This window comes from Cricetulus griseus, chromosome X (genome assembly GCF_003668045.3).
Source record: "Cricetulus griseus strain 17A/GY chromosome X, alternate assembly CriGri-PICRH-1.0, whole genome shotgun sequence".
Classification (NCBI taxonomy): Eukaryota; Metazoa; Chordata; class Mammalia; order Rodentia; family Cricetidae; genus Cricetulus; species Cricetulus griseus.
Window position 1 is genome coordinate 30,322,502 of NC_048604.1, and position 25,174 is coordinate 30,347,675.

Genomic DNA, 25,174 nt, shown 5'->3' on the forward strand with positions numbered 1-25,174 from the left:
GCGGGATCCTGTCCACACACACACCATCATGTTCACAGCATGCTGAATGGCAGATACCAGGCAACATGAAGACACAGCCTAACTAGCCATGGTGGTTCATGTACACACTTGAGAAGCTGAGGTATGGGATTATGGGATGCATATTTCTCCAAAAGAAAGAAAAGAAAAAATGAGAGGAGAGGGGGAGGGGGAAAGGAGGAGAGGAAAAGAAAAAGAATCTGTTTGGTATGACTATTTAGAGACCCTAGAGAAAGCTAAAAGTTTCATAATTCCCAGATAAAGAAATGGGCCAGAAAAGCTACAGTTAATTTCAATTAAGTTTTGACCAGTTTTAACTTTTCACCCTATGGTTACTGAAAGCTGACCCTGGGCAGGCAAACATGAATGTGTTCCTGGGACAGCTGACATAAAGCTTGCCAGACTAGGCAAAGAGAACCCTGCCCTCCAAATATCCGGGACCTGTTTTCTGTTCACTGCCTGCTACTTTGGACAAAAGAGGCAAAGACATAAACGCTGCAGCCAAGTTGTTGCATTGACTCTGTCATTGCAAGTCCTTCCTCTTCTAGCAGAAGTGGCTTTCAGGAAATTTAAATTACTGGCACCCTTCTTCTCTTCCTCATTTTCCTCCCATTTTTTTCTTTGTGGAAGCTAGACATTAAAGAATCAAGACATTAAAAAATAACCGCATACATGAGGACTATTAAAGAGAAATCTCCCAAAATACCTAAGAAAACCTCGAGTTAGAGACAGTCTCAAAAATAAAAATAAACAGACACAGATTATCAAAACAGAAATCCCTGAGCGAATACAAGAAAAGAGTGTCCTCAGGACACAAGAAGGCAGCCGCACATATGAAGTCGAAGTGGTTGGTACCACATGCACAAGTCCCATGCAAGCTCAAACTAGACCATATTGAAGCATGGAGAGTGTAGGTGGACATGAAGTCCCACCCCTAGCTGGGGAACTATTGGCGGCTGATGCTAGTTTCTGGCACAGGGAACAGTCAGTTGTCTTTAAGAGTGTTGCCCTGGTATGTTGATCACATTCTAGTGGAGGCCAAACGTCCATGAATACATGGGCAGCAGAAATTTGACTTGATGGGTGAAAAAAAAAAAACAAAAAGTTAGACGGTTAGGGAAGGGAGCATGGACCTTGAAGGAGTTGGGGGGAGTTGTGAAGATGATCAAAACTCATTGTATAAAACTCTCAAAGGACTAATAAAAAGGTGGGCAGACAAAAAATCCCATAGCCAGGAAATAATCTGCTTTCTGGAATTACTACATTACTTCATTCAAATACTCTATTTTTGACAAAAAGCCAACCACAATCATAAAAAGAAATTGTAAAGTATGGGTATTCATTTTTTTTTTTTTTTTTTGGTCTTGGCAGTGCTGAGGACGGAACCCAGAGTCTTGTACATGCGAGGCAAGTGCTCTATCACTAAGCAACATCCCATCGAGTCTGAGCCAGTCAAAGGAAAAACAATCAGGATAAACTGTCCCCGAAAAGGGTAAGTATGCTAGACAAAGACCATAAAACAAAATGTCTTAAAGATGGTTAAAGAACTACAGAGAGAGAAACAAAACAGAAACAGCAACAACCTAAAAAGAAACTAAAACCAAATTCTGGAGATGCAAAATAAAATAACTGAGCCAGACATGGTGGTTCTCACCCTAAATCCTGGTGTGCAGAAGTCAGAGGCAATAGAATCATGAGGAATTTGAGGTAGTCTGAGTTACAGAGTGGATTCTAGGGCAGTCAGAGCTACATGAGTGAAAGCTCGTATCCAAAACCCAAAACACAAAGCACAAGTAAACAACTGAAATGAGGTATTTAAAAATAGATTGGATCAACCAAATGGAATAATCAGCAAACTCGAATATAACACAATGACATTACTGAGTCTGAGTAACAGAAAGATAAGTCTAAAGAAATATGGATCCTAGCTTGGAACTTGTAGATCTGTGTTTGATTTGGAGTGTCTACAGAGAACAGGAATCCAGAAAGGAGAGGGGAAGAGTTCTTAAGGTGTGTGGGGGGATTGTAGAACATATATGGTACAAAAAGAACTTGGGCAGGGGAATACTGGGGATTAAAGGCTTAAGCAGGCATGGGAGTGAAGAGGGTAGAATTAACAAAAACTTGGGGTGTATGAAAACAACACTACTGAAACCAACCCACTATTTTGTAAGCCTGGGTGGGGGTGTTTTAAAGGAAAAGGGACAGCATGATAGCTCACCAGGTTAAGGTACTTGCTGTCAAACCTGGCAACCTAAGTAGATAGCTGGTAAGACACAACATATTTTGGTTGCATCACACATGACACAGAGAAATCAAGATGGAACTCATTTAGATACTTCCTCTGTGATGATGGCCAGCTTTCAAAGCGCTGAAAGGTATTACGTACGTTGCTGGGGGAGAAATTTCATTAACTATCTTATACAGTACTGGACTCTGCATGTTGTAGTACCAACCTGTCAGGTAAGATGTTCCTACTGGTGCAATAATAGTATTAGCATTATTGGGGTAACCAACTCTTCTCTGATGGGATTTGAAGCTGCTCCATGGGATGGGATTCATACATAACACTGTAAAACTGATTCAAAGTTCACAACTAGGAAGTTTTATGCCCTCAGAATAATGTACTCCTGTTGTTTTGCTAGACACGTTGTAGAACTGCCTTTTAAGTATTTATGTTTATACCTATAGATTAGTCCTACTCTCAATCTTTTCCATAGATACTTCTTTTTGCAGCACTCCACAGTCAACACAGAAGAGTCGTAATTGGTCAAAGTGCTGAGAATGACTCTTAAGTGTTCAGCCCTAAATGAGACATCTGTATCAACCCTGTCAAGTCTCAGGGAATAAGGAGCAAGGGGATGGAAAGAATGCAAAAGATGGAGGATGGGGAGGAGAGCTGTGAAACACTTCTAGACAGAGCACAGGCATTACACTCATGAACTCACTGTAGCTATGGTTACCAGTAGGGAGCAGAAAAAGCCCTGAGTATGTGACATCCTGAGTGAATGTGTGTTGTTGGCATGGGCACAGCCATGTCAAAGGCCCTAGCCTCAGACCCAGAGAGAAATGGCAAAGCCTTCCTTTCTTGTCCATGTGTAGATGTTGACAGTATGCAGAAATGTTCTCCATAGCTCTCTCCTGCCAGATATTCATAGCCTGTAGACTGCTCCCCTACAGAGACTGCTCCTACTGAGATCAGCTAAACCTGTCTTCTTGATCCAGTTGCATACCATAAACCTGTCTCCCTGGTGGCCTATATACAATAACCTCACCTCCTTGTTTAATCTGTAGGTAATAACTCTGCCTCCTTCATCTGTGTGTAATAACTCCACCTTCCTCTTCAACTCCATATAATAAACAGCTTCGGGGGTACTTTGGCTTCTTCATTAGAGAGCCCAGACCACTGATTCCTACCTTTCTGTCCATGTGTCTGTCTGTCTTCATTCCATTGAAGCCCCAATCAGGTTTGTCCCTGGGGCTGCACACATAAGTTACCTGCACAATATCAAGCCAGTCAATATTTGCAACTCGGGTGGTGGAGGGGCACCTGGGGACCCACCCTTGGCCATTTGTGGCTGCTAGTGGAGAGACAGCTATTTTTCTTTAGTGGTATGACTTCTGGTAGGTTGCTCATGTTCCTGTACGCAACACTAACAGGACTTAGTGGGATGTTTTTTAAGGCTAAATAAGAATAAACAGACCCTCAGGAACCTGTGAGACACCATCACTGGACTAGTAATTGCACTGTGGGAGGGGTTAAAGAAGGACAGAAAAGGGAAGAAGGAGAAATTTAAGAAATAATGAGGGGCCGGGGAAACGGTTCAGATGGCAAGGCAAACATGATTGTAATCCTGGCACTGAGGAAGTGGAGATAAGCAGATCCCTGGGGTTCACTGGTCAGCCAATCTAGCCTACTTGGTAAGCTATCGGCAAGTAAGAGACCCACAAAAACAAATGGACAGTACCTGACAACCAACTCCCTAAGGCTGAGTAAATGAAGGGGGAGAAAAAGGAGAGAGACAAAGGGGACACCAGGCCTGGTGCACAGCTGTAATCCGAGTACCCGGAAAGTAGAAGCAGTTAGATTAGGAGTTCAAGGTTCTTCAGCTATGTTCCTCAGTTCAAGTTCCTCAGCTACATTACATAACAAGCTTGAAAACAACCTGAGCTACACAACACCCTATTTGAAAACCAAACTCAAACAAATGAAGTAATAACTGAAAACATCCCAAATTTATGAAAGATGTGATTACAAACAACCGAATGCAACCTATCTTTACAACTTGCAGGACTATATAAAGAACAGGACAGATCCAAAGTTAGAAAAATGAAGAAAATCACGAAGAAGATTAGCATAGAGATAAATGAAATAAGAAGCAGAAAAGTAAAGCAGTATCAATAAAACAAGGGACTTTTTAAGGGCAACAATTTCTAAATCTGTATGTAGATAAAGAAAGAACTGTAATTACTAAAATCAGAAATGAAAATGGGTATATTACTACTGATTCTAAGATATAAAAAAGATTATAAGAAGTATGAACAACTCAATACTAACAAATTTGATGCTTTAGATGAAATGCACAAATTCCTGGAAATACAAAATTACTAAAACTAAATCACAAAGAAATATATAATCTGAATAGAGCTGTAAGCAATAAGGATATTAAATCAGTAATCAAATTTATCTCCTTACCAAAAAAAAAATCCAAACTTGATGGCACTGTGGGAAAATTGTACCATGTATCTAAAAAGCCAATAATGTACATTTCCAAACATTTTTCAAAGTCCTTAAGCAGAAAGAATACTTCCTGGTTTGTTCTATGAGGCCTGCAGTACCTGTTCCTAAATCATAACAGACAAGTAATCCTCAATAAAATGCTGACGCAGTGACTTCGGTAACATAGCAAAAGGGTTGTGAACCATGACCGAGTGGGATTTATTCCTGGAAGGATGACTCAACATAGGAAAATTAATCAATATAATATACCACATTAACACAATGAAAGGAGATAAAAACCATGACATTATCCCAAGTGATACAGAAAAAAACACCTGACAAACTCAGCAACTGGAGCTAGGGGTCTAGCACGTACAAGGCACTGGATTCAATACTCAACAGGTGTTGCCATCCAAATAAACGCCTTTTCATAATACAGACATTCAGATTTGGGCATGGTGGCACATGCCTCCAATCTTATCTACTCAGAAGACTGAGGCAGGAGGACTGAATGTCAGAGGCCAGGTTGGGTAACATGGCAAATTTCAGGCTAGCCTGGGAAACTAAGCAAGATGATGTCTCATCATAAATAAATAAATAAATAAATAAATAAATAAATAAATAAATCAGTCGGAAATACGGTGATAGAAGAATTACCTTACACATATGAGGTCCTGGGTACAATCCTTAGCTTTTGAAAGAAGACACTGCTGAGAAAGCTTTTTTTGTTGTTGTTTGTGTTTTGGCTTTGTTTGTTTGTTTTTTGAGACAGGGTTTCTCAGTGTAACTTTGGAGCCTGTCCTGGAACTCGCTCTGTAGACCAGGCTGGCCTCAAACTAACAGAGATCCACCTGCCTCTGCCTCCCAAGTGCTGGGATCAAAGGCATGCACCACCAATGCCCGGCCAAGCATGAGTTTTTTTTGAGATGAGACACGTTGACTAGTTTATTATATGGCCCGGCAGAGTAGGGAGACTAAGAGAGAAGAGGAACAGGAGTAATGGCTGACCGCCATGGCCGGTCGCCATAGAGAGGCAGAGAGAGCACGTAGGTGAGAGACAGAGTAGAGAGCCAAGCATGATTTTTATAAAAGGGAAAAAGGCATTTCATAACCTAACTGACTGGACACCGAGTCTGAAGCATGTTCAGAGACCATACATTAGCACGCAGTCTAACTCAAAGCCTGTTTTTCAGAATTCCTAGGGTTCCTGAGGCCCTGGGTTCAACCCCAAACACAGCAAAGTGCATATGCTCTCTAAAAGATAAGATATAATCTCCAGATTGTAAGCACATATTAATACATATGAATTCTGTAATGCACATTGTAAGGCATATGCACAAATAAGCTGTGACTGTAAGTCTCTAGGGGCTCTGGGTGACTGATTTCACTACAGTGGAGTGATTAAGAACATTAGCTGCAGAGCCTAACTCACATCCCAGCTCTGCAACTACTATGTGACAAGTGACTTAACTTCCCTGGACCTCCTCAGCTTGCTCATCCATAATGTAAGGATAAGAATCATACCCTATCGCAAAGGGTGATTATAAGTACTAAACAAGTTAAGATAGGTAATGTGTCACACCTGCAATCCCAGCACTAAAGAGGCGGGGAGAGGAAGGCTGCCCAGAGTTTGGAGCCAAACTGGGCCAAGTAACAAATACCAGGCCAATGGGGGATATGTAAAAGACTTTGTCTCAAAAAATAGGGAAAGTGCAGTAACAGTTCCTGCACAGAGCAAGTAATAATAGAACTGTTAACTAGCTGCTTTCTTAAGAGAGAAAATGGACAGTTGCATTAGTTTTCTGTGAAAATGTGGCCCTATGGGCTCTGAGGTGTAAGGCACATTGCGTCTGCCTTCCTTCCACATTTACTGGGACATGATCATTGCCTTTAGACAGGGGAGTCGTAGAAGAGGGCAAGACCCAAGTATCTCTTTTAGTTAAAAGAGTGTGTCTGTTTATTCTCTATGCCCACATTCTATGTGAACTGGGAGGTGGCACCATCAGAAATCGCTTTACTGTAAGGTGCTTCATTTAACTGATTGCTTTTGCTTTCTCTTGTTCAATCTCAGGAGTTGGCAGAGGCATGCAGATTTCGGGAAAAGTGAAGGAAATCGTAAGAGTCATACGTGAGTCATCTGTCTTTTTTCTTCACATGCAGTCATCAACTCCTGCCCTTTTTTTCTTTGCCACATCTTTCGTAATCATCCCCAATCACACCAATACGCTCTCCCAAACCCAACAAGGAGCAAGTCATGCTCCTACATAGCAGATATAGACATACTGCACATCTTTCTAACAGAGACTCGCATCTGTCACCTTCCAGTCCAATGAGCTTCACACTCCAATAGCTCCCTCTACCCAGACAAGTCTCCTTGCTTGCTTTTCTTCAGACTGTGCCCTGATCAGGACGTTAAAGAGCAAATAATTTTTTTTTTTTTTTTTTTTGCACAGATTGACTTTGCCAGTTTCTCTTCTGACCAAGCTAGGCTCTTGACTGGCCACTTCCTCATCGCTGCTCCTGCTCAACCTCCATTACACACTTTCTCTATTCAAATTCTCCCCTTTCTGAAGGTCTAGCTCAAGTTTTTCCTATTCTCTGAAATTGAAAGCCTTCGGTTTCCTCTCTTCTGAATGCCGATTGTTTGGACTACATGGTCCAGCCATTATGAAGTCAGTCTCCGATACATGCCTAGTCTACATTGACTTTCATAGAGACCAACTAGTTCCTATGCTGGTACCCTGGGTTGTACCTAACTAGCTCTTCTACATGCCAAGGGCCCCTCTTACTTCTTTTGAAAGAGGTTCTGAGCACAGTAATAGTGGTTAATGGCATAGCGTCTGGAGTTGGGTTGCTAGGCTTGGAAGCTTAACTCCTCCAATTTATTTAGGTTAGAATCTCAGCCTCAGTGTACCTCAGCTTCCTTGTATACAAAAGTGACACAACAATAAGACCTGAAGTTTAGGCTGCTTGTAAAGGTTAAATGAAATAGAAGTGAAACACTTAAAATTGGGCATGACAGCACACACCTACAGTCAGAGCATGGAGGAGGCTGAAACAGGAGGATTCCAGGGAGTTCATTCAAGGCTAGCCTGGGCTACAGAGCAAAACTCCAATTATGTCAGTCTCCAATTAAGCCAGTCTCCAATATACTATTCTCTCTATAATGACTGGTGTGTATATACTTCATGGATCCCAACTAGTCCTTTACTGGTACCCTAGGAGGGAGGTTACCTACCTCTTCTGCATGCCGGGAGTTCAAGGGTAGTTGTTATTAAGCCATGTCACAATGTGGGTTATCGAGCTAAACAGACTGAACTAAAGTACTAACTAAACTTGTCACCTCCTACCCTGTCTTGTTTCTCTCCGTAGTATTTTAGTAGTATTGGACATACTATATTTACTTAGCACAAAGAAACACACACCTTCTGCCAATAGCATAAACTAGCTTCATTGGACAGAGACTTGTCAAAATACCACCTTAAATAAAAAGAAGTAAAACACTTAGAAACTGCCAGGCAGACAGCAGACATGGAAAAGCTAGCTGTTGTTAACCAACGCCGTGGTTTAGCTGCTGCGCTAAACAGACTGAACAAAACCAGTAACCTAATTTTAAAAAAAAATATTAGCAGGATCAAAACGAGAGAAGCTCTTAAGATGTATGGAGTTCTCAACACCCAAACACAGAAATAACAATTAAAACAGTTGTTTAAAACATACACAGCTCAATCTCTTCATTTCATCCATGAGAAAACTGTCACAAAGGGAGGGCATAATGACCAACTCCGAGTCTCCCAGCCAGTCAATGTTAAAGTCATAAAAACTTCAACCTCGAAGTTTTGTTGTTTTTTTTTTTTTTTACACCAGACCACAAATGCAATTCTCTTGATATTTCTAAAGGGAGAAACGTTTCGATGGTCTAAGGTACCAACAAACTACTGTGAGAAAAGTAAGTCAGTAAGTCAAGAGCTGACAGTTCGGTCTAGAGGGCCAGCTGTTGTTTCAGGTGTGTGTGGGAAGGAACCTGTAGGATGAAGTGTGTTGGGATGACACTGAAAATCAAGACACTAATGAGATAGGTGACCTTAGGTAAGTCTGGGAACTTCAGTTTTCCTGTATACCTACAGAAACCTGATGTCCTCAACTGAAGTAGAGAGATTTCACAGACTAAGATTATTTGTATACGCTAAGATTCTAAGTTAACCTTCAGAAAAGCCTGGCCCAGCATAAAACAAACAAGGCCAACACTTGAATAATTACCAAAGGCTGGAGGTGTGACTCAGCCCTACCTAGAGCACTTAACCTAGCCTGCATGAAGCCCTAGGAGGTATCCTCTCCAGGAACCCAGGGGGAAAAGGACAATTATTGTCTGACAAACTGAAGGGTACCTTGGCTCTCACTCAAATGCCATTTGTCAGGAAACTCTTTCTACTCCGTGCCATTTACAACTATAAGACCCTACCCTGTGTTGTTTCTCTCCATAGTACTTTATTAGGATCTGACATACCACATTTTACTTAATACACAGAAACACACACCCTCTGCCAATGATGTAACTAGCTTCGTGTCTGGGGACTTGATCCGTTTTGCTCACTGTGATATCCTCAGCCCCTAGAAACGCTGCTTGTCACAGATACTACATATATTTTGTCGAAGGAGCATGGGAGTTTCCTAATTAACATTTCAACTTTCCTTTCAAAGCACAGCACACTTGGTAAACATTCGTTAAGCAAATTAGTTTTTGTATTTGTGGCTGTGATAATAAACCCTATTTTAAAAGGCCCAGATCTCCATGCTTGCCAGGCCCAGTACAGGAGGAAACCATTCACCTTCGATTTTTTTCACAGTAACTCTGCAAAGTTCATTAGTTAAAAGTTGCTCACAAGCGCAAGGGCAATGGAGCAACTTCCCCAACAATGTACAACTTTTCCATAAATTTAAGATTTTTCCCACCATATACGGTTTATTAAAGGTGGGACGCATCGGATGTTGGTCAGTCCTTCTCAATGGAGTTCTTAACGCAAGAGGAGGTCTTGACTTTTTTGTCTTTTTGCTACTGGGACTAAGATCTATCTTCAGAGGCTCCCTTTAACTTCCCCTGCCAAAGCCACACGTCCAAACAGTGCTTCTGTGAGGCTCCAGGCAAGGAGCCCTGGGAAGTTCCCAGCTCACTAGGACTTGGTCGCCACCCCAGGGGGTCCTGATCCCCCCCCCTCATAGGCAACTCCATTTGTACAGGTCATTTCGGCAAAATTAGGTTCCCCTCAGTCTCCTTCCTCCAGACGTCAGCCTCCTTGGCTCTTCCCTAGTGCGCAAGGGAAGTGAGATGGCCAGTCCGGCTCCCCCGCCACCGCGCCTGGGAAATCCCCAGCACCCAGGTCCCCAAATCCAGCAGGATCCGGGAGACTCAAACACGGGAAGCTAAGGCTGGCGTCCAAGAGGCAACCACCTCAGTGCTCACCCTGACCGCGACGGTCCTACCCCCCACCCCCAGGCACCCTGCCCGCCGGTCCACATCCCTGCCAGCTAAGTTCCCCGGGTGACTGTCACCAACCCGGGGCCACACTCACCTGTGGCCGCGGCTCCCGGGCTCACGGCGACGCACAGCAGCAGTGCCCACAGCCCACACAGCCGCGCTGGCCGCGCCATGCAGCCCCTCGGCTCGGAGCGCGGCCGGGCTCGAGCCGCCGCAGTCTCCGCCTCCTCGCTTCTCGCTCCCACTTCCCGGCCGCGGCGCGCTGGAGGCCAGAGCCGGCGTAGACGGGAAGGGCCGCCCCGCCCACGGCCGCAGGTAACCCGAGCGCGCGGGGGCGCCAGGGCGCGGGCGGCGGACGGGGCGGGGCACGCGCGCCCCAGCTCCCACCGACTGACACCTGGCCTCCCTCCGCGCCACCACCTGTCACGGCTAGAGAGGAGTCCCGACTAGGACCCAAGGTGACTTCCTCTGGAGCTTTGTGGCAAGGCTCCAGCCGCTGGCCTCTCCCCACTCCCACTTCTATCAGGATACGTGGTTGTCCCAGGTGCCAAAGGCTGCGCCCTGCGAGACACTAGGGGCAGGGTCATGTAGGGAAAGAACCTTGGCCTGGAAGTCTGGAAACCTGGCTTCCAGCCTTAGGTCTCTGAGCCCTTGTTTCCTAAGCTCTGACTCCTAGATTAGTAAGACCTTATTTATTTCTGTGGGTGGACCTGCTAGTCTAAATAGGGGACTAATGCTTTGTAGAAGGGGACAACGACGGTATATTTGAAAGCTGGTAATACATTGGATGGGTTTTTTTAAGTGAACCCCCCCCCGAACAATGGACCGTGCCACCATCCTATGTACCCGTATTGTTAAAACAGTCTACTATAGGTTTAGTTTTCAAGATACATATTGTTGACAGAGATGGTGTTTCACAGCTGAGCACAGCGTCCTAGACTGAACAAGTGCTTAACAATTCAAGTCTGGCACTGAAGTAGAAGTACTGCCACCAATTCCACGCCAGGTCTGGCTGCAGTGTAGCACCATGTCTCAAATGATGGACACAATGAACAGGGAAAGAGAGCAGGAGAAAGAGAGAGGAAGGGGGAAGAGAGAGAGAGAGAGAGAGAGAGAGAGAGAGAGAGAGAGAGAGAGAGAGAGAGAGAGAGAGAGAGAGGAGAGAGACAGACAGAGAGACAGGCAGACAGAGAGAGAGAGAGAGACAGACAGAGAGACAGACAGAGAGACAGGCAGACACAGAGACAGAGAGACACAGAGACAGAGAAACTCAGTGAGTAAAGATGATTAGTCTGAAGCCAGTCAACCTGAGTTCAATACCCAAAACCCACATGGAAAAAGAAGAAAACTGACTCCTGCAAGTTGACCTCTGACCTCCACATAGGCATCATGGCATGTGCACACACACCTACACAAATGTAATGAAAAATGTAAAGAATACACATTGCGAAGATCTCAAATTGTTAAAAGGCTGTACTTTGGATATGTGGTTGTGGATGCTAATAAGGGTGCCTGAGACTGGAAAAGGAGAGAAATGAGCTTTTTTTTTTTTTTAAGTTTTGTGGTGCAGCTGTGAAAATCACCACAAATTTGGTGACTTAACACGTTTTCTTCTAATACATTTCTGGAAATCAGAAGTCTCACTGAGCTGGACCTAATTGGGGACAGAGCTACTGTCCTCTTGGAGATTCTAGCACATGAACTGTTTCCTTGACTTTTCCAGCTGTGAGGCAGCTGTAAGACACTGCCCACGTTGCTTGGTTTGTTGCTGTAACACTCAACCCTCTGTTCCCATGGTCAAAATACATATCTTTCTCTCACTCTGGCCAAGCCATTTCCATTTTCTTCTTTTAAAGACCTGTGTGATTAGAGCAATAGTCCACAATAATCCACACATTTCAAAGGACTTGATTTAGGGACGAGGGAGAAGGCTCAGGGGATAAAGTGCTTGCCACACAAGCATGAGGACCTGAGTTCAGATCCCCAGCAGCCATGTAAAAAGCCAGGTACAGAAGAATGTACCTGTAATTCCAGCCCTGGGGAAGCTTTTCAGACTGGCCAATCTGCCAGTCTAGCTAAATAGGTGAGCTCCAGGTCCAGTGAAATACTCTGCCTGGAGAGCAATTGGGAAAGACAGCGATAACTGATCTCTGACCTCCGCGAGCACACACACACACACACACACACACACACACACACACACACACAGAGAGAGAGAGAGAGAGAGAGAGAGAGAGAGAGAGAGAGAGAGAGAGAGAAAGAGAGAGAGACAGACAGAGAGACAGAGACAGAGACAGAGACAGAGACCAAACTATTGTTTAAACCTTGATTTAATCACACCTGCAAAGTCATTTTTATTTTGTAAGGCAGTATAAACACAAGTGCTAAGCATTAGCTTGTGACTGGAAAAAAATCCTCGTAGTTTTGTCCTGATAAAGGGTCATGTCTGAGTGGATGGTGAGACCCACTGAGATGCATTTTGGTCAGATTAAGTCAATATAGATACCTGAATGTAGGTATAAAAAATTATCAATAACCTATACCTAGCTATACTATATCTAGTCTCGACCTCGCCCAGAGGCCATCAGAATGTTTGGTCTAGCTAAACAAAGACTCCACTCTGGAATGAAGGCTCTTGAGTTCAGTAAATATTTGTGAAGTCCAAGAACTGTGGAAGAGAATCATTAAAGGCAGACCTTGGCTGGAGGTGTCTGGCTCTGTGGTTAAATACATGTTTAGCATGAACAATACTCTGAGTTCTGTCCTCAGCACCAAGCAAAGAACATTTTATTTTTAAGTAGAAAAGGTATAACTTTCCAACAAAGAGCTGCAAACAGTTTCTGGGGCCATCAGCAGAAACATGAACGTGGAGCTATGGAGTGCAAAGGAACATGCCTTAAGGCAGTGAATGGCCAAGAAAGGTTTCTGGGAGGGGGGACTGCTTGCCATGAGTCTTAAGACACTGATTCTTACTGTTGAAGGTTCAATATAAAGCCATACTTATATATGTATTGTCAAGAAAAATATGGGCTAGGAAAACAATGCCATCAAAGCCCATGGAATTGGTAGCTAGTACTGCCCTTTTAAAATCCCTCCGTAAGTTGGTTGGCACTCTCTAGCCCAAGGCTCCCCTTCCCTCATCAGCTCAAACATACACACTTGTTGACGTGTTCCATAAACATTATACAATAAGTTTATGATAACATTTCCAAAATGATTATGCCGTCTGCCTTTTAAGGAGTCTGCAGTTGGAAAAAGAGTCCCTGGGGACTGGCTGTGTGCCATCGTGGGCACTGCCTGGACTAGACTGAATGAGTGCTTTAAAACTTGCACAGTAATGGCAAGAAATGATTTCAAAAAGTTAAACCAGTGACTTATCATTAACCTGTAGAAATGGCTTCGAGAGTTTGAGTACTGTGAGACGAAAGACAGAGGGTGGTACAGGCGAGGGGAGGGTGCACAAGTTTCTGCTCACCCCAGCTGATCCTGGTTTATTGTCCATGAGTGAGTCTCTGAAGCTAGTTCCCGTTCTTTCTGACCTTAAACATCCATCAACATTATTTCAACCCGAGGGGTGGAGCAAGACAGGGTCTAAGGATGCTGGTTCTTCAAAATCAAAGTCTTATGTATAGGTTCTTCGTGCTTTTAGTCAAAGGGCACGTTAGATAGAATGAGGCCACTCCTCTGATGTGGAAGAAGAATGAAGACAGATGGAAAGCTTTCCAGGAACTGCAGTAAACAAGAAACTCTCAATTTGGCTTTGAAGAATACAAATCATGATGAGGCAACACCAAGTTTCATTTTGACCCTTCCAGCCCATGTGACTTGGGCCTGAGACTACTATCTACCTCTTTTGCACTTTGGCCCGTGGCTGGAGTTCTGAACTGAACTATGAACCTCATCTACTCTGGATGTGGGGGTGAGGCCTGTTGTTTCTTTGTATTCTTCCTCCCTCCCCTCCTACTTTTGGACATGGTCTTACTGTGGAGCCCAAACTAGCCTCCATAATGCCTGCTGTTCTCCCACCTGAGCCTCCTAATACTGGGATTACCCGTGTGGCCCACCTTCAGTTCAGTTAGCTTATTTTCTCTTCTTTTTCTATAAAGGAGAGAATAGCTTTTCTAGACAGGGTCTTGCATTGTTGGGCAGACTTGCAGACTGGTCTGGAAGTCACTAGTTAGTTACTATGTAGCCTGGCCTCAAAACCATCCGCAGTTCTACCTCAACCTCCAGACGAACATTCTGGAAGGACAGGCATGAGACTCTAGGCATAGCTCTTTTCATTTTCACTTTCTCGCCAAGGCTGTCCTCCTTTCTGGAGCCAGGAAGGAGCAGAGACAAGACACCTCAGAGGAAGAATGATGTCCTTCCTTTACCTAAATCAGGTGTCCCTGTAGCCAGCGAGAAAGAACCTCACATTCAAAAAAGGACACAGACAGCAGAGTACATTAGCTTTTATTTAAGTCCTCTACCTTTTATTTAAGGAAGATACAAACAGATACAGCATGAACTGCAAGAAAAGAGGGGAAATCCCAGGGAATTGCCCTCTAATGACTCTAGAGCAGTGGCTCCTAACCAGGGCCATTCCGCCTTCTAGGTGTCATTTTTCAGGCTTTTTCTGGTTGTTGTGCCTGTCAGGGATGGTTAGGGAGAGAACATTATTGACATCTAGTAGATAAGGCCAGGGATGCTACTGCTCATCCTCCAATGCACAGGACAGGCCCACAACTAAGATTTAACCTATGCAGAATGACATGTTTGCACCAAAATTGATAAATCCTATACTAGGATACTCCCCCTTGTCTTTTATACTTGTCTTTCACTCACCCATTATGTTGTATCAAAGACAAATGCTAAAATCAGCTGGAATCAGCTGGAAGACTCCTTTCCTCCACTATACCCAGCTCCTCCATCATACTGTCTAGCCATGCAGTCACTTACTACATTGGAAAAACATATCTCAGATGTGATCCCACCCAGACACACCAGCATCCTGTTTCCTGTCCTTATCAACTGGCCTTGAAAACCAACACAGAACTTCTCAGTGTGCAAATCTGACCATTTTACTCTTCCACATAAGCTTCCTAAGTGACACCCTTTTTTCAAAGTGTCACACAACCACCAATTTCTTTGTCTACAGGTTTGTGCCATTGGGACAGTTTGAGTCTCCAGACTTTCATCCAGCTTCATCACCAGCCCTGCTCCTCCTAGTGCACTCAGATTCCTAACACTGCCAGCTAGCTAGCCACCTAAACTGAGTGTCCCCTGAAGAAAGCTGGTCTTTTTTATTTTTCTAGTCAGGGGATGAAGTCATTGCCTTATTCCTGCTAGCCAAGTATTCCCATGGAGTATTTGTCAATGCCTGGGGATGTTTCTAGTTGTCTTGACTGCCCAGGTAAATGGGAGGAAATACTCCTGACATGTGGATGATAAGTACATAATGAGTACCAAGCCAGCCAAGGCTGCATAACAAATATTTTCTCTTTGTTCAGAATCTTTTCCCCTTCTGGGTGTGAGGGCCTTAAGAAGTAATGCTTGGGGTATGCAGGCCAGCCAGCCCAGTCAGGGAGTTTCAGGCCAAGTGATAAACCTTATTTCAAAAAAGGGAGTGAGATTTAGAGAGAGGGCTCAGTCATCAGGAGTACTGGGTGCTCAGCACGTGGTGGCTCAAAATTATCCGTAACTCCAGTTCCAGGGGATTCAGTATCCTCTTGTGACCTCCAGGGACACCAGACATGTGTGATACACATACATACATGCATACAAAACATTCATACACATAAAATTAAAGAAAATAATCTAAGCTAAAAACCAAAGGAAAGAGAGGACATCAGTGGAACAATACCAAAGTTGACCACTGGCCTCCACAGGCACCCATGAGTCCCTCCACGCAAACAGACCCTCTAATACACACATGCATACAAAAAAAGACATTTTTCAAGTGATATTTTGCCTAAGGCTCCAGATCTACAGCCCCATATTCCCCCTTTTTAAAAAAAATAAACTGGTTCGTATATCCCAGATTTGAAGCCAGGCTGTCTTCAAAATGGCTATGTAAACTGGGCATGGTGGCGCACACCTTTAATCCCAGCACTCAGGACACAGAGGCTAGGTAGATCTCTGTGAGTTTAAGGCCAGCCTGATTTACAGAGTGAGTTCCAGGACAGCCAGGACTACACAGAGAACAAAAAACAAAAATAAATAACAAAAAGCCCAAACCAAAAAAAAAAAAAAAACGTATGGAGACAAGGATGAACTTGAACTCCTAATCCTTCTGCTGCCACTTTCTGAGTGCTAGGATTGCAGGTCATCATACCCCATTTGTTTTGAGTGAGGAATCTTCTGCCTCCTCCTTTATCTCACTACATAGTCTTGGCTGTTTTGGAATTCATTATGTAAACCAGATTGGCCTTAAAACTCACAGAGATCTGCCTGCCTCTGCCTCCTGAGTGCTGGCATTGAAGGTTTAAGCCACTAAACCTGATGAACCCAGGGTTTCTTTCATGTTAGGCAAGCACTCTACCAACTGAATAGCAGCCCCCAACCCTACAGCTTCTTTAAAGAAAGCAAAAGCACTGTCATTTTATTATACCTATAGCCAAATGTAGCAAGACTCGGGATACCAAACAGGTTGTATCTCGCCTCTGATCACGAGCTACAGTCTGTCTACAGAGGTGCGCTCACTGTTGCTCCCGGTGCCAAGTGAGCTTCTGCCACTTGCCTGATTCCCAGTTGTTGTCTCCAATATTTTCTCCACACAAATATTTTCTCTTTGCTCAGAGTATTTTCCACTTCTGTCAGATGCTACATTTTTTCATAACTGCTTGGCTCCCAAAAGCAAAATTCTTTCATGCCTCTCCTGTGTGTGTGCTCACATAGCACCCAGTAAGTTCTTCCCTCATAGTAATAGAGGGGTGTGGACGAGGAGAGAGAGGGAGCATGGTTTCTGCCACAAGATTCAAGCCTAGCCGAGTGACTCTATATAGCCCAGAAAATTGACTGAGAAAGGACAGCATCAAGGGGCTTGTCCATCAGCCATGCATATAGAGAAAGTGGCCTGTTCTTAGATTTGGAGTTTTTCTGAGGTGGCTTACAGAAGACATCCTGTGGCACCACAGAAAATACACAGATGACTGTAATGTGGTTAGTAGCACATGCCATGCCCTCATCGCTCATGTTTAATTGAATTGAAAGGCCTCGCTCATTTGCAAGTGTTTTTCTTCTACAGGTTTGGTGGAATTCACAGGAGGGGTTGCTCTTTGTGAATGAGGCCTGACAGGACGCTTTCATTGAAACTTGAGGCACACCACAGCAGGTGCTGCTGGGTCGGTGTTCTGAAGTCCAGAGATTCCCAACCCTCCGAACTGAGATCATATTTTAAGTTATGAATAAATCACTCATTTTTAGGTGCTGTGAAGAACACTGACCAACAAATGAAAGGCAACAGTTTCCGTATTCCTAGCCTAAGCTTTGGAAAGTTACACAAAACAATTAGAGGAAATTCAGAATTGTAAGATAAAATCTTATTAAAATAATTAATAATAATAATAAGCCAATGGCAGAAAGCCATTTGTCTGTGGGTCAAGTTCAGGAAAAAGTTGGGGCTGACAAATGTAGTCAGTTGGGTTTTGAAGACCTCATGAATTAGACAGGAGTTTGTTAGGTCTCAAACCTGAGACAAATGGCCAAGGTGCCATTAAGCAGAGCAAACTCTGGTTGCTAGGTTCTCCCAGGATCCCTCAGTCTCTACCTGTCACAGAACCCAACTGGTTGGTATATCCCGTGCCCTAACTTGAACTCTCCAGCCAAATTATTGGGCTGGGTTTCCTTCCCCCCAGTTCCTCTGGCCCCTATATAACTCGGCCATTTTGGCTATGCCAGTCTCTTAGCCCAGGCCGCCCCTCTTTGTCAGCAGCTCCTCTCCTGTCTCTCCTCACCCCTCTCCTCACATTACCCAGCTCAGTACAGTCATATTCACTCTGCACTCCCCCAGATGTCCCTACCTCTGGCTATGCTCTCCCTTTTATCTACAATGAACTCTACCACCACCACCATCTAGCAGCAATCATGTTCTTCCTAGTTTTTTCTTTTTTGGTTTTTCTAGACAGGGGTTCTCTGTGTAGCCCTAGCTATCCTGCTGCCCTAGAACTCACTCTGTAGACCAGGATGTCTTCAAATTCACAGAGATCCCCCTGCTCTGTCCTCAAGCGCTGGAATTAAAGGCGTGCACACCCCTGCCCATGTCCTTCCTTTTTATTTCTTTTTTTCTCATTCAGAACTGAACTAGACTTTCAAGAATGGAGGAGAGATGTGAGTGGGGAGGAGGGGAGGGGAGGGAAAAGGAAGGGAAGGAAGGGGAGGCGAGGAGAGGAGGAGGTCAGCTTGTGTGACTTGATCTGATAAGCAAGGCTTTCCAAACAAAGTGGTGATGTAATAAATTAGTGTTTGGAAAAGCTAACTTTCTAGGATGAGTTGCTAAGATTGTTAATTCTTGTCTAGAGGTCTGAGGGTCTGGGGATAATTGAGGTATTGGCAACCAGGCACAAGGGTGGCCTCCCAGCAAGCTGTGTCCTTCCCTCTAGTGACAGTCCAAGCGATGCAAGACTAATGTCAAAGTCAACACAGTTATCTCCAGTGAATCAAGCAGTGCTGTTTTATACAAGAGTGTGCCCCAAGGCCAGGAATTCCTCACCCCACAAAAAAAAAAAAAAAAAAAAAAAAACAACAACATTCCCAGCTCCCTGGCCTTCATTTCTCGGGCTGTGAACCCTTCTTCCCTACAGCTGGCCCTATTCTGCTTCCCAACCCTTCAGTCACTGAAAGGGGAAGGACCTCGAAGTTTTAGCATATAAAGAACCTCATTTGGCTTCTGGTACCAGCATCCCTGGCATGAGTCCAGCATCTCAGCAATGACCCCCATAGCTCCCTCTCCACTATGCATCCAAAACCTTCTCCAAGTCCCACTCCCTTTCCAGATGCAGACAGGGTGGCCCAATCTTACTTCTACCAATAAAGTCTTTTATCTTTTGTCAGTGAAACTTTTTATTTAGATCCAGGGGTTAGCCTTGAATTCCAGGCAATCCTCCTGTGTCTCAGCTTCTCAAGGGGTGGTAAGTTCTAGCCCTGAACTACCATACCTAGTTGAAGAGCAGCTTTTAACAGCCAAGTTAGAGTAGCAAGTGTATCCTCTTTGATCTCTTTAGCATTGTATTATTTTTCCAGCCTCAGGGTTCTATGTTTAAATATTCAAATATACTATTTGCACATTTGCGTTCAGCCCCTGCACCTTGAAAGCTGTCTTTTGTTTGCATTGAAAGGGAAGGATAATAATATTTACATTTAACCAAATAAAAGTTCAGTTTCAGGCCTCAGTCCACAAAGGTTCTCTGAGTAGGAGTCTCTTTGTATACCAGTAGCTCTTCCCCAAGACACAGGACTCTGATTTGTACATTGTCTTAACTTTATCCCCATGGGCCACTTTGCATATCTGCCTTTTGGATAAATCCCTATGCAAACATGGAGTTGAGGCTTCACTTTTCACTTGGAAAACAACAGGCATGGGAAGACTGACTGACAGAGAGAGAGAGAGAGAGAGAGAGAGAGAGAGAGAGAGAGAGAGAGAGAGAGCACATCCTACTGCAGCCCCTACCTTACTCCAATCCTTCCCACACCCCTTCAATTGCCTTTTGGATCCTGGGTAATAAAATAAATTGACTTCTTCAACAGCACCCTTTGTGCGGTGCTGTGGCTGCACCCACTTAGCTAAAAACAAAAACAAAAACAAAAAACTTGCCAGTTCCCCCTTAGAAGCAAGGCTCAGTTATTACATTCCTTTGCATCTGCAGCATCCACGATGTGGTACCAGTCCTTGTGAATTTGAAAGAATTTGTTTCATAGCACAATGTGAAATTTATTACTATAAATGATCCACGAGTGTTTGAGGAAAATGTCTGTTCTCCACTCATTGAGCCCAGTGTTCTTCATGTATCCATTAAATCAAGTTCCTCTATTGTACAGGCCAAAATAGTTTACTTGCTGATTTTGTTGTTGTTTGTGTTTTCTCTTTTCTTTCTCTCTTTTTTTGTGGGGGTGGGGAGCTTCTGAGACAGGGACTCTTTACATAGTCTTGGCTGCTCTGGAACTCAGGACATGTAGACCAAGCTGGCTTCAAACTCACAGTGATCCACCTGCCTCTGTTTTTGTTTTCTTATGACAGAGTCTTCATATATGTAGCTCAAGGTCACCTCAAATACATCAAGTAGCCCAGACTGGCCTTAAACTCAAGTCCTCCTGCCTTGGCTTCCCCTGAGTGCTACTATAGATTTCTGCCACTGCATCTGGTTACTTGTGATTTTTATTTATTTTTTTATTTTGTCTGCCGGACTTATAATTATGGGGAGGCAAGTGTTGTTTGCTTTCTTTGAAATGTGTATTTTGAGGCTATTTCATCATTTATATGCAAATCTTTAGAATTGCTTTTGCGTGTTCATGAACCAGACCTACATCATTTAGTTAAGTATTGCTTTTTACCCTAAAGTTGCTTTTGACTTTGGCTAGTATGTGTTGTGTATACTTCTTTTCAGTAATACTACTGTTGTGTTTCTGTTTCCAACACAATTGCCATTAGAGTTTAGTTTATTTATAATTACTCTAACATTTTTTTATTTCTGTCATCTGATTTTATGCTAGTTGGCTCATTTTCCTATTTATTTCCATCCTTTTCCTCTTTTGACTTCTTTCAAATGTTGTGGAGGATTTTGTTAATTTTTAATACAAGATGTCTTTCATTGCTTTAAAATAGGCGTACTAATGTACCTTCCAAAGGGTTTATTGAATTAAATGAGGTCTGGAAGGAAAAAACTCAAATAAATGTTTACCTAGTACCTAGTACATGAAACATACTAAAAATGGGAACTATTATTAGAATTTTTAGCACTCTTTCATATTTCACTTTATAGTTCCCTCATTGCTTATGGTTCCTCATCTGGTGTTCTCTTTTCTGCTGGCATTGTCTTATTTGTTCTCGGTCCTTTTTTTTCATTTCTCTTTTGTGCCACTCAGTTTCCTGTTTCTTCTTACCCTTCTATCCCTAGGCCAGCTATGTGTTCAAGCCGCAGTGATGAAGCCATCTGGGGAAAGGGGTTCCTGTGGTCCTTCCTGCACAGAAGGAAGTAGGCAGGCCCTAATCCACAGATTTTCATGCCATAGGGTGGCAAAAAGATACTGGCCAGCACACATCCATCTGTGGAGGATGCTCTCGGTTGGCCATGGTAAAGCTGCCCTAGCAGGGATCATCAGTTTCTGTGAAGAACTATAAAGGCAGTAGGGCTTCCCCACAAGGATGCAGTTCAATTCCCTAGTATGTTCCCTACTTGATAGAGGACAGCTTCATCCTTACTCTCCATTGCCAAGGAGTCCTGCTGTGGGAGAGTGGGTGTCTCCCCACTACAAATTTATTTATGCTCAGACCTGGGCCTGGAAAGAGGAACCATTTGTACTCAAACACATTGTGGTCATAGGAAAATTTCATCATCACTGTTGTAACAATGCTCCAACTAAACTTCGCAACTTGTCTAAATATGAATGCGCGTGTGTATGTGTGTGTGTGTGCGTGCTTGTGAGTGTGTGCATGTGTGTATTCATGTCAATTAGAGAAAATATTGTATTTTTTTGGTAAAAAGCATAAAATTTCCAAATGAAAAAAGGTTCTCATCTATTTGACATTGATTGTTGTAGAGATCCCTTAATAGTTGCTCAGGTCTTGCCTTTTTCTGTGTCCCTTGTAGCATGACATTCTTCTAAGGCTTACTGTACCACTGCAGGAACACTGGTGTTGTGGTGGAGTTTTGGGTGCTTTTCTGGTCTCTGGTGGTTTCCACAACCAGACTGAAAAAACACAGAAGCGCCGAACTTCCATATTTCCAGTGGCTCTCACTCAGATTGGACAATCTAACCTTCTGATGGTAATTATTTTATTCTTCAAGATAAGTTTTAAATATATTCTGTTGGTATTTTTGAAACTTTCTGATTACAAATTGCAATTTCACCTTATGATGTTAGACGAATGGACTGTGTGGATGACTGTCAGTACAGTTGGCAACACAATGCCTCTCTAGGTTTAGAAGGTCTAGAAATCAAACTGAATCTAAAATCTCCTATCTGCCCACATCATATTGTCTGCATATTTATAGCAATTTCAGGAACAATCCATAGAAAACATACAAGGATAGAACTTGAGATATACAAATCCTGGAAGTCGTACAGAAATAAATACATTGGGAAGAGAGAGTTTAGGGGAGATAAATGGAGAAAAGGGAGAGAAAGGATATGAAAGGGGGAGATGACACATAAGAGAGTGTTTTTTTAATATCTAGATAAATTCTTGATTCGAAAGTGACTCGGAGTCTTACCACTTCCAGTATAATCGTCTAGTGGTTCTTAAGTGTTCTGATCCCAGAACTCTTTAAATGCCTAAAACAATGTTGAGGGCTGGGGAGATGGCTCAGTGGGTTAAAACACTTGTTGTGTAAGCATAAGGACCTTAGTTTGAATCCCTAGCATCAACACAAAAAAAGCTGCCCGTATCTCTTGTCCCTGTAACTCCAGTAGTGGCAGGTGGAAACATACAGATGAGAGAAACTCACTGGCTGGCCAGCCTAGCTTCTGGTTCAATGAGGGACCCTCAAGGAAATAGGGAGACAAGTGATAGAGGAAGATACTGAATGTCCTCCTTTGGTTTCTGCATATACAGAACACAGGGGTGTGCACCCACATACTCTGATGCATGCAACATGCCACAACACACACACACACACACACACACACACACACACACACACACACACACACACACAATGTTGAGCACCTAAACACTGCCTACTCTTCTTCCTCTCTCATAGGACTTCCTCCTCTAGTCACTCCTTAACAACTGGCCAGGGAGTTGACTTCTGGTTAACCTAACCTGTGACAAGTGTTTGGCAGTGCCTGCCATAGTAATGTTTAAATTTTTGAAGCAATTAGTTTCTTCAGCCACAGGTGCACTTGACTTTAAACAAGCTAAGTTTAGAAACTTGTAGATACTTGGGATTATTTGTTACATAAACAGAGTCTTTCAAGCTTGTAAGGCATGAAGCAAGAAAAAGCAGACAAGCAAGGCATGGGTGGTGCACGCCTTTAATCCAAGCACTCGGGAGGCAGAGGCAGGTGGATCTCTGTGAGTTTGAGGCCAGCCCAGTCTACAAAATGAGTTCCAGGACAGCCAGAGCTGTTACATAGAGAAACCCTGTCTTGAAAAACAAACAAACAAACAAAAAAAAACAAACCAAAAAAGCAAACAAACCATAAGGAATAAACCTCAGAGCAGTGAAAATAGAAACTATAGTAAGATACTACTTCTCAACTGTTAACATGCCCACTGTTTAAACAGTGAATTGAAGGCAAGCCTGGGCTGCATGAGGTTCTGTCTCAACAGCAACAAACAAGACTTGATAGTACATGCATAGAATTCTAGGACTTAGAGGAAGAGCCAGGGTGATCTCAGCAAGTTAAAGGCCAGCCTTTACTACATAGCAACTTCTAGGACATTGAGGGTTACATAGTGAGACCTTGCCTAAAAGGTCTCCCCCAAATGACTCCTGCCTCAAAAAAAATGTTGGCAAAGATAAGGAGGTAAGGGACCTTATCATTCACTACTGGCAGGGATGTAAACAGCACGACAGTATGAAGATTACTCAAAATATTAGGTGCAGTGCTAGGGATGTGATTTAATTGCAGTGCACCTGTTTAACGTGTGTAAAGTGTTCAGTTCAATCCCTGGCACTGGAAATAAACTAGATGTACTACTGTCCAGTTGCCCAACAAGTGTACTCCCGGATATGTACCTGAAAAATTAAAAGCAGTCAATCAAAAAAGGTATTTGCACTCATGTTCTCATCAGCACTGTTCTCAATAGCTCAATAGTAGGAACAACCCGAATGTTCAGTAGTGGATGAAAAAACTGTGGTTTATATATCCAGTGGAAGAGCATCCCGACCCATGCTACAACATGGAGGAATTTTGAAGCTATTGTGATACATAGTAAGACCTTTTCACAATATAATAAAAAATGTTAACCTGGTAAATTTGCTCTTATTCACTTTTATTACCATAAAGACACAGGGATTGGAGATGTAGCTCAGTTGGTAGAAGCGACGCAGGCTATGTCTTGCCTAGCATATACAAAGCCCTAGGTTGATTCCCTCAGCACTGCATAAACTGGGAGTGATAGACTCTAATCCCAGCCCTTGGGAGTTGGAGGCAGGAGGAACAGAAGTTCTACACAGTCCTCAGCTATGTATAGTTGGAGGCCAGCCTGGGCTACATGAGGTCCTGTCTCAAGGAAAAAGTATTACAAAATATTTTTCAGGACTAGGGTGATAGTTCTTTCGGTAAAAATAATTGAGTTCGGTTCCTAATTCATGTAAAATTTCTGGGCTTAGTGGAACAGTTTTATAATCCCAATACTATGGAGAAGGCAGAGGCAGGAGATCTCTGTGGTTTTAAGGCTAGCCTGGTCTACATAGTGAATTCCAGGACAGCCAGGGCTACAAAGCAAGCGAAAAATTAAAAAATAAAAAATTTAAAAGGATAAATCCATTAGAATCAACTTTTTGTTTTTGTTTTTCAAGACAGGGTTTCTCTGTATTGCTTTAGAGCCTGTCCTGGAACTTGCTCCGTAGACCAGGCTGATCTCAAACTCACAAAGATCCACCTGCCTCTGCCTCCTGAGGCTGGGATTGAAGGCATGTTCCACTAATGCCCAGCTAGAATTAATTTTTTAATTAAATTAGAAACAATCTTATTTTATGTATCACTCCCAGTTCCCTCTCCCTCCCATTGTCCCATGCTCCCCACTTCTACTCCATAGAAAGGGAGAGGTCTTCTATGGGGAATCATCAAAGTCTGTCACATCATTTGGGGCA

At 43.3% G+C, this 25,174-nt stretch overlaps 1 protein-coding gene across 1 annotated transcript in view; it reads right to left on the reverse strand.

Moving 5' to 3' along the window:
- Il13ra1 (interleukin 13 receptor subunit alpha 1) overlaps positions 1-10,646 on the reverse strand; it is a 66,700-nt gene extending 56,054 nt beyond the window's left edge. The window contains exon 1 of the mRNA XM_027431966.2: positions 10,309-10,646. Within this exon, the coding sequence (XP_027287767.1) occupies positions 10,309-10,387 (79 nt within the window). The 5' untranslated portion in view covers positions 10,388-10,646. The remainder of the gene's footprint in view (positions 1-10,308) is intronic.
- Positions 10,647-25,174: the final 14,528 nt, after the last annotated feature.